Source organism: Chinchilla lanigera, unplaced genomic scaffold (genome assembly GCF_000276665.1).
Source record: "Chinchilla lanigera isolate Chin_1 unplaced genomic scaffold, ChiLan1.0 scaffold00012, whole genome shotgun sequence".
Taxonomy (NCBI): Eukaryota; Metazoa; Chordata; class Mammalia; order Rodentia; family Chinchillidae; genus Chinchilla; species Chinchilla lanigera.
The window spans coordinates 2,544,702-2,554,476 of NW_004955413.1; the positions used below are offsets into that span (position 1 = coordinate 2,544,702).

At 41.7% G+C, this 9,775-nt stretch overlaps 1 protein-coding gene across 1 annotated transcript in view; it reads left to right on the forward strand.

The window, feature by feature from the left end:
• The window catches only part of Galnt8 (polypeptide N-acetylgalactosaminyltransferase 8), a 56,720-nt gene that overhangs the window by 34,579 nt on the left and 12,366 nt on the right, over window positions 1-9,775 (forward strand). The window contains exons 4-7 of the mRNA XM_005379606.2: window positions 354-537; window positions 1,241-1,438; window positions 1,930-2,044; window positions 6,484-6,669. Coding sequence (XP_005379663.1) covers window positions 354-537; window positions 1,241-1,438; window positions 1,930-2,044; window positions 6,484-6,669 — 683 coding nt within the window. The remainder of the gene's footprint in view (window positions 1-353; window positions 538-1,240; window positions 1,439-1,929; window positions 2,045-6,483; window positions 6,670-9,775) is intronic.

A 9,775-nucleotide genomic window follows, 5' to 3' on the forward strand; every position in this document is an offset into this window, starting at 1 on the left:
GATGTGCTAAGTAAAACTGTCTATGAACATCTCCACCTTAGTGAAGGCAGATCTGCCTTACTCATTCTTCCAAGAATCTCTCCACATATAAGACACATTTCCACAAGGGACTGCCACTAAAATGGTTCAACTGTGAGGGAAAGGAAATTAGGAATGGTAATATTAAACCTCAAGGTAGAAAGAGGGGGTGGGCTAGAAGCAGCAGAAATTCCACCTATTTTATGCACTGAGGCTGTGAAATTGCTCCTTCTGCTCTGGAGGAAGTCCAACCAGTATTCCACAATAGCAGGACATTTTTACCCAGCATTGTTTATTGCACATGGTATTTGTGTGGATGTGTGTTTTGCTGGCAGGAGAACTAAAGGTACCCTTGGATGAAAAGATCGAGTTTTACAATAAGATGTATCCTGGACTACTGAAAATAATACGGCATGCTAAGAGAAAAGGCCTTGCTCATGCACGAAACACAGGCTGGGAAGCCGCCAGGGCCGATGTGGTCGTCATCTTGGATGCTCATGTGGAAGTAAACGTTGGCTGGTGAGGTTCCAGGAAGGGTCTCTTGGAAAAGGGCAGAACAGAGATAATGTGTTAGTACTGAATACAGGACAGGATGTCGTGGGAATAGGACAAGCCAACCAAGACCTTAAGCAAAAGGAAGCTTTTGCTCAGGCATTTTGGTTGGCTAAGAGAAACAGTGTAGTGTTACAGAAGAAACAACGGGCTGGGAGTATCGACAACTTGATCCTGACCCCGACTTTGCTAAACACTTTGTGACTTTAACAAAGTCACTTCACTTAACTATACATTTTTGTGTTTATCTGTAGAATGAAGAAATTTCCCACTCCTAGTTCCTAAAGTTTCTCTCAGTCCTGAGACTATATGTTCTAACAATTAGATGGAGAACATAGAGAACCACACAGAAAAATGACGTCATTTTGGGAACAGACCCAAGAGGTAGTAGAAATTCAGACAGAATGGTCACTACAGGCCTGGTCCCCAGTGGCCTGAGTATGGCTCTGGAGTACCATCTGCCATTGACATGGGTCATTTTCTAGCAGCCCCAACTATCATGAAAGCCGCAGAAATTCCGGGGACTCCTGAGAGTCCTCCTCACTGACCCGCACAGCTTAAGGGGTACAGGCGTCAATGTCTAGGCAAGGTCGGGGGAGCAGCTCTGTCTGCCCACGCCTGCTGCTTGCCTTCATCTTCAAGCTTGTCTTATCACTTTCTCTTCTTGCAGGGCAGAGCCCATCTTGGCCCGGATTCAAGAAGACCGCACTGTGATTATATCTCCTGTGTTTGACAACATTTGTTTTGATACCTTCAAACTGTTGAAGTATGAACTGGCAGTGGATGGGTTTAACTGGGAACTGTGGTGCCGCTATGACCCAGTGCCACAAACCTGGATTGCTCTGGATGATGTCACTGCCCCAGTGAGGTATGTCTGTGTAGGTTCTGGGGCCTTGTTTAGCACATGGGGACCCAGGAATGAAGTTTGTGAGTTCAGTTTATAATTGGTGATAGTAATAGTGATGATGTAAAAAAGTAGATGATCTGGATGAAGGATAAGCATTAGAAGAAACCAACCCAGAGAAGAAATCACAGGCATTTTGGGTCATTTAGGGGTTCCAGACAAAAAGGAGATACTTGGGCTATTGAAAGCATTATCAGGCTATGAAATTGGGATACTGAGATGAAGATGCAACTTCAGTATAGTTTGAGAAGGTTTATAATAGCACAGAGAGCAGGAGGCGGCTATAGCATTCAGCTCCACCTGTAGATTTAAGGAAGGCCTACACATCAGAAGAGGGATAGGTAGAGTCCCAAAGAACAAGATGTCACTGGGTTTCCCAACCCACACCTCACCCTGACCTGTTCCCCATCCTAACCCTGAAGGGATTAGTGACTCTGTTGCTGTGTGCCCTCCAGGAGCCCCTCCATCATGGGCATCTTGGCTGCCAATAGGCTCTTCCTGGGAGAGATTGGAGCCCTGGATGATGGGATGCTGGTCTATGGAGGAGAGAACGTGGAGCTTAGCTTGAGGGTATGTACATTTTCCTTTGGTGATGGGACAAAGCAGAAGGAGAGAGTCGTTTCTCCATCCTTGTAACCAAACACCTGAGATAAACACCTTAGAAGGAAGTAGTATTTATTTTTGCTCATAATTTCAGAGGTTTTAGCCCATGGTTGCTTGGCCATGTTGCCTTTGGGCATGTAATGAGGCAAAACGTTGCAGTAGGAAGCATGCTAGAGGAAACTGTGCAGTCATGGAACTTGGGAAGTAAGAGTGAGAAAGGGCTGGAGTCTCAGCATGGCCTTCACCAGCACTCCCACTGGTGGTCCAACTTCTACCCATTAGGATCCACTTTTTAAAGGTTCTACCACCTATGATGCCATAGACTGGCAACCAAGCCTTTACCATGTGGGCTTTGGGGAACACTGAAGATGCAAACCACAACAGAAAGATAACAGGAGGTAACAGGATCTCTAGAATCCTAGAAAAGGATGAATATCTTTGGGTCAAGCAGTGGCCAGATTCTCCTGTCTCCTGGTCACCAGGCCAGGAAGAATTGGCAGTGGGATTCCTGGAGTGCAGCTTTCTAATGTAGGATAACATCATTTAGGAAGTATGGTTGGGAAGGAAGAGTTGAGGCTAAGCAGACGTTGCCTCACTTTCCCCTGAGGATTCCAGATGTTCTTCAAGCATCTCCTGGAATAAACCAACTTTTGGCGGAGACAGTTTTGTGTAAGTTCAAAGACTGAGAAGACTGTAGTGGCTAGAGGAAGCAAGGAATGCAGATATGTAAGGAGCCAGCCTGTTTCTGTGTGGACCAGGCAGAGCAGTGGACATGGTTGCACGAGTCTGTGCTGAGATATAGTCTAGGAGAAATATTCAGGAATAGATGCCACATTGAAATCCTCAGTCCAGTATTCCTTCTCTGAGGTTTCATGTGTCTGGAATAACCCAGGCTTCACACTACAGTGGTGAGGCTTCTTGTCTGCTCCTGGCAGCTTCTCTTGCTTGTTTAGGTCAAATGCACAACCTGAATTTTTATACTCTATGAGAGAAGTTGGGTATAGAGAAATCCAATTGCAGGTTCATTAATACTGCAAAACAACAACAAGAAAAGCTGTATAACAACCCATCCTACCTGAAAGAGTAATAAAAATCAGTAAAAAAAAAATAGATAATGGGAAATGAAATGAATGGAAACTGCTCAAAAGTAAAGAACAAGTGGGATAAGGGAAAAGAGAAAAGAAAGAAGGGGAAAATTATGTATATATGTATGCACAGGATAGCTAACATAGCTATACTACTGACTTCTATTGCTTTATTGAAAGGAACAGTTAATGCTTAATTGTTTGATCAATCTTACATGTCTATATTTATTTACCTGAGTAACCAATTTAAAGATATCAATATGTGATACAACAACCACTGTTAGTTTCCTATCATCTTGTCTGAAATTCAGTATTGCTTGTATTTTTGTGTTATTTTGTAAATGTATGTCTGTTTCTTATTATGTTTTCGTCTTTTTATCCTTAAAAAAACCAAACAACCCATTCCAAACTTGTTGGTTTAAAGCAGTAATAATTGATTCTTATAGATTTGAAGGTCCAGCCTAGCTTGGATGGGGTGCTCTTTTCCACAAATGCTTAATCTGGGGCTCAGTCTGATGTGACAGCAGACATCTAGGGAAAGAAAACTCTTTTTGTGGTCCACCAGAGATCAAGTGGAACCATATGAGGTCTTCTGAGGCTTAGGGTTGGAAGCAGCATGGTGTTCCAAAATAGTCCACATGCCAAACTTGAAGTGGCAGGAAGCATTACAGCCGACAGAGTCCACACATCAAAATCAATTTAGAACAGATTTCTTGCATAAAATATCCCTTCTGCCAAGTTTTCATTACTTTTCTATTATTTGGGACACAATACTCAACAGCCAGTATTGATGGAGCAGAGGTTTACTTTGCCTCACGATTATAGTCCAGGGCTGCCTGGCTTGGAGGCAGGACTGCATACTGAGGTTCCAGTGTGGAAGAGGTGCTGCCCAAGTCACAGCCACCCCAGAGCAGAGAAAGTGAAGGAGGAGCCAAGTGGAAGATAAGCCCTTCCAGGCCTCACCCTAGTGGTCGTGATTTGCATTTCCCAGATGGTTAGCGGTTCTGAGCATTTTCTTCATTAGATTCTATCTTTTTCCAGGAACAAAACTTGAAGCCTCATGGGGTGTTTTCTTCTGACATCTAGTGGCCACAGCAGTGCTGGTACCCACCAGCCCTGTGTAAATGGGGATGATGTGTATAAATGGGGATGATGAGGGGAAGGAAAAGCCAGAATTTATGAAGCACTTATACTGTGCCAGAGCTTAACCCAGGGGTTGCCTGGGCCCAGATTTGGGCCTTGAAATAATCAGCTGATACACATGCGCAAGGCACCTAGACAGGGACCACAATCATAATTGCATGGCAAGGGCTAACTTCATGAAAAGCATTAGGACATGTGTAACAGACACTGCTACCACTGTTTCTGTAAGTACAAGCTTCATATCTGTGTGCATGTGTCACAGTGGGATGGACGGGCAGGAAAGGGTGGAGAGAGAAAGAAAGAGAGTGACATAGGGAGAAGAAGAGGGGGAGAAGAAGGGGGAAACTAACAACTGAGAGCACACTGGGAAAGTAACATTTGGAAACTGTTGGGCAAAGACAATCAATAACATCATTTCATAAATGGCAGTCCTGACTTTTACTTTGCATTGAGAGTTTCTTGTGCCAATATATATTTTTCTGTCGTAAATTTCTATGAATTGGAAACTTTCATCAACTAGGAGAATTGAAGTTTTATTTGGATTTCTATTTGCATGACTGTAGGAAGAACAAATTTGATGTACTCTCCACATGATTCTAGGGACTATGGAGGAGAAATAGAGCAGGACAATGGGAGAAAAGATGTGCCTCAGGGTAATCTTAGAGGCTGCTGCAGTGAGTGCTTGTTGAGTCCTTTGGACCCTCCTGTCGGCCTGGGAGGTTGGGTTCATCCTTTCTGAGGGTGAATGAGTTGAGGGTTTTTCTCCAGCTGCCAGGTGCACAGTCAGGATTCAAGCACAGATCAGGCTGACTTCCAAGTCTGGTCTTTTACAATCCATTATTCTGGGTTGTAAGACGCTAGGTAGAGGGACCTATGAGTTAATAAGTTAAAAAATTTGAAATCACACAATGGAACTGACTCTTCAGGAGGTCACTCTTTTGATATCCTCCTGACAACCAAGCCAGCAGAGCCCAACTACCCACACTTGTCTCAGGGGTCCCCACTGGCCTGAGTACAGTAGGCTTTAACTGCTGCTTGGGAGCAAGTTAGCTCCTAAGAACTGAAACTCACCTGGACACAGGTTGCATGATATCAACCCAACATGATTAGATAGTTCTAGTGTCCATTTGGATGAAAATGTTTTCTAAGCCCAATATTAGAATGCATATTTTAAAGAGTATGTTCACACCCATCGAGGTGGTAAGGAAGAACATTTATAGGATCTTAAGTCATGATAGCTTTTGCACTGATACCTACTGCTTTGTAACAATATTATCATGAACCTAGTGTCTTAAAGCAAGATGCATTCTTTATCCTGCAGCTCCCATAGGTCAGGGGTCTATAACTTAGCTGGGTCCTCAGCAAGAATGAAGCCAAGGTGTAGACCAGGGTTGGGTTCTCACAGAGGATGGACTGGAGAAGGATCTGCTTTGAGGACCACATGATTGTTGGCAGTACTCAGTTCCTTCATGTCTTCCACACTGAGGGAACAATCAGTGTTTGACACATCAGTTGGAGGCCACTCTTGGCTTCTTGCCATGTGGCCCTTCTCATAAAGTAGCTCACAACATTTTTGCTGGCTTCTTGAAAGCCCATGAGATCCTGTCTCACAGCCAGATGAATACTACAGTCTTGTGTCATGTACCCACAGATGTGTGATCAAGTATGTTCTATACCCTTTGTCATATTCTGTTGGTCAGAAAATGGTCATAGGCTCACAATCAGGGGAAGGAGATTAGGCAAGGGTGTGGACCCCAGGTGGAGGGGTCATGGAGGCCACCTCAAAGTCTGTCTGCCCCTTGGTCCTGTATCTAACATGCAGGCAGGAAGGCTAATGAGAAGCTAAGTCTAGTGAGAAGGGCTCAGGACAGTTCCTCTCAGGACTTAGGCACTTTCCTTAGGACTTAGGAAACAGAAGTGCCCCTCTTTGGGTCCTTTTAGGAGAACTTCCTGAAGGAGGTGGGATTTCAGTAGCTGTTTGATGACAGGAGAGAAGCACTTCAGTAGACTCTTAAGGAAGGATAGTTTAGGTAAGATGGTGAAGCAACCTATGGGTGGGAGTTGGAGGACAAAAATAGTCTTTAAATAATTTTTAGGATCATTCTGTGAGTCAAGGAGTCTTGCAGTTCACTGACTGTAGACCCAGCCCATGCAGCTGAGTCCATCCTTCCCTTTCAGGTATGGCAGTGTGGAGGGAAGATCGAGGTCTTACCCTGCTCCCGAGTAGGTCATCTGGAGCGACACCACAAGCCCTACGCCTTGGATCTAAGTCTTTCCTTAAAGCGCAATGCCTTGCGTGTGGCCGAGACCTGGATGGATGAGTATAAATACATGGTCTACCTGGCCTGGAACTTACCACTTCAGGTTCGTCATGGGCTAAATGGAAGCAGAAGAGAATGGAGAATGGAGGAGGTGGTGGTAATAGTGGGAAATGGGAAGGAGTAGAAAGAATACGTCTTCCCAGCTCTAAAACATTCAGGTGATATCCAGAGAGTACGGCAATAGTGACATTTTGCACTTGTATAACAATGCTGCATTCCAGACACTTTTATTTAGTTACTTACTTTGACTTTTTATATTAATTTTATTGGTGCATTCTAGATATACATAATGATCACAGTCATCATAGGGAATTTGTACCTGTACTTAATATATCTTCTTTTTTCCCATTCTCTCCCTTCCCTTCAAGCCCTCTTTCCATCCTTACTTACAAGAGCTTTGTTTCCTTTTGTCCTTCCATTCTCTCTCTTTTTAAAATAACTTTTCCCTTCCTTTCCCCCTCACTAGTTATGCTTCCCGTTTGAACATTTTCTTCCTATTTCACAGTACCTGTTATACATTTTGTCCTTATTTACCCTTTTGGTTTCTCACACCAGAGAAACCATGTGATATTTGAACATGTGTGTCTGATATGTTTCACTTAAAAGTATGGTATCAAAGTCCATCTATTTACCTAGAAATGTCTCAAGTTTATTTTTTTATTTTTTGTCTGAGACTTGGTCTTATGCAATTCAGGCTGGCCTTCACCTCACTTTGTAGCCCATGCTGGCCTTGAACTTGCAGTGATCCTCCTACCTCAGCCTCCTGAGTGCTGGGATTACAGGGGTGCATGTCTCAAGTTTATCCTTCTTTACTTCTTTTTTATATCATGCATTAGATTGATCCCTAAGTATTTCATTTTTTTGGATACTATTATGAAAGGTGTTGTTTCTCTAATTTCTTTCTCAGTGAGTTTGCTATTTGTGTGCAGGAATGCTATGATTTTTGAGTGTTGAGTCTGTGTCCAGCTATGCTAATAAATTTGGTTATTAAATCTAGCAGTCTTGGTGAGTTGTTGGGGTCTTTTACATCGTCTTCAAATGATGATAATATAATTTCTTCCTTTCCTAACATTATTCCTTTTATTTCTTTCTCTTTTCTCATTTCTCTGGCTAGTGTTTCCAGAACTATATTAAGTAAGAGTGGTGATAATGGATATCCTTGTCTTGTTCCTGATTTCAGAGTGAAAGCTTTCAGCTTTTTGACTATTTAGTATGATACTGGCTGTGGGTTTGTCATAGGTGGTGTCTTAGTTACTTTTCTCTCATTGCTGAAACAGAATACTAGACACCCAAAGTTAAAGGAGGGAAGTTTTATTTAGCTCACAGTTTGTAGAGGTTTCAGTCTATAATTGGCTGGCTCCAAGGCAGGGTGGCACAGTACACAGGCATCACAGAGAAGAAAAAGTTCATGGTGGGTGGAAGGCAATGAAACAAGCAGGGACCTTAGCAGCTTTTTTCTGCCCCCTTTATATTCTGTCTAGGGTACCAAGATTAGGGTGGTGCCAGACCAATCCGTTGACTGATCAAGTAATCACCCACCCTTAATCTTCATTGTGCCATGGTCAATCACACACTCTAGATTCAGCCATCTCTGAGAAGACCCCACATACAACTGCATGAGCCTTTGGAGGAATATCTAAACATAAGCCATAGTAGGTGGCTTTTATCAGGCTGAGATAAAGATCATCTATTACAATTTTGTGTACTTTTTAAAATCATGAGTGGAGTGTTGGACTTTGTTAAATGCTTTTTATGCACCTATTGAGATGATCATGTAGTGTTTTATCCTTGGTTCTGTTAATATGGTATATTATATTTATTGACTGGTTTATGCTGAACCATCCCTGTGTCCCTGGGATGAATCATACTTGATCACAACGCATAATCTTCTTCACAATTTGCTGCCTTCTGTTTGCCAGTATCTTACTGAAGATTTTTGCATCTATTAGGGAGATGGGCCTATAGTTCTCATTCTTAGTTGGGACCTTCTCTGGTTTTGGTATCAGGGTAATTCTTGCTTAAAGGAATGAGTTTGGGAGTATTGTTTCCTTTTTAATTTTATTAGAGAGTTTGAGGAGTAGTGGAATTGGATCTTCTCTAAATTTCTTGTAGAATTCAGTTGTACAATCTGCCAGGATTCTTGTAGGTTTCCTGTGGAATCTGTTAGGACCTGAGCTTTTCTTTGTTGGTAGGTTTTTAATTACATCTTCAATTTCATTGATAGATATTATGTTATTTAGAATTTTTATATCTTCTCAATTCAGCTTTGGTAATTCATATGTGTCTAAGAACCTGTCCATTTTTCTGTGTTTTCCATCTTATAAGAATAAAGGTTCTTAAAGTAGGTATTGATGATCTAGATTTCCACAGGATTCATTGTGATTTCACCCTTTTCATACTTAATTCCATGGATTTGGGTCTTTTCTTTCCCTTTTTTGGTAAGGTTTGCTAAACATTTGTCAATTTTATTTAATTTTTCAAAGAACCATCTCTTCAATTTATTGACTCTTTATATTATTTTCTGAGTTTCACTTGCATTAATTTCTGCTCTGATCTTTATAATTGCCTCCCTTGTATGAGCTTTGGGCTTTCCCTTTTTCTCCTCCTTCTCCTCCTGCTTCTTCTCCTTCTCCTCCTCCTTCTTCTTCTTTTGTTCTTTGTTTTCTAGAAGGTTGAGGTTCAATAATTTATTTATTTCACTCTGTTTTCCCAATATGAGTATTTACTGCTGTAAATTTCCATTGTAAGATTGTTTTCAATTTTTCCATAAGTTCCAGTATGTTGTATTGTCATTATCACTTAATTTAGAAACTGTCTAATTTCTTCTTTAATTTCATTTATGACCCACTGGTTGTTCAGGAGGGTGTTATTTAATTTCTACATGTTTATGAAGTTTTTGTGACTTTTTGCCATTGTTTCCCAATATCATTGCACTATAGTCTGACAACAAGTATGAGATAATTTCAATTCCTTTGCATTTACTTAAGCATGTTCTGTGACCTAGTGCATAGTCTGTTTGGTAGAAGATCCCATGTGAAACTGAGAGAATGTGTATTCTGATGTTGTGGAGTAGAACACTCTGTACACATCTACTAAAACCATTTGTTCAAAAGTTTGGTTCAGCTCTGATACTTCTTTGTTGACTTTTT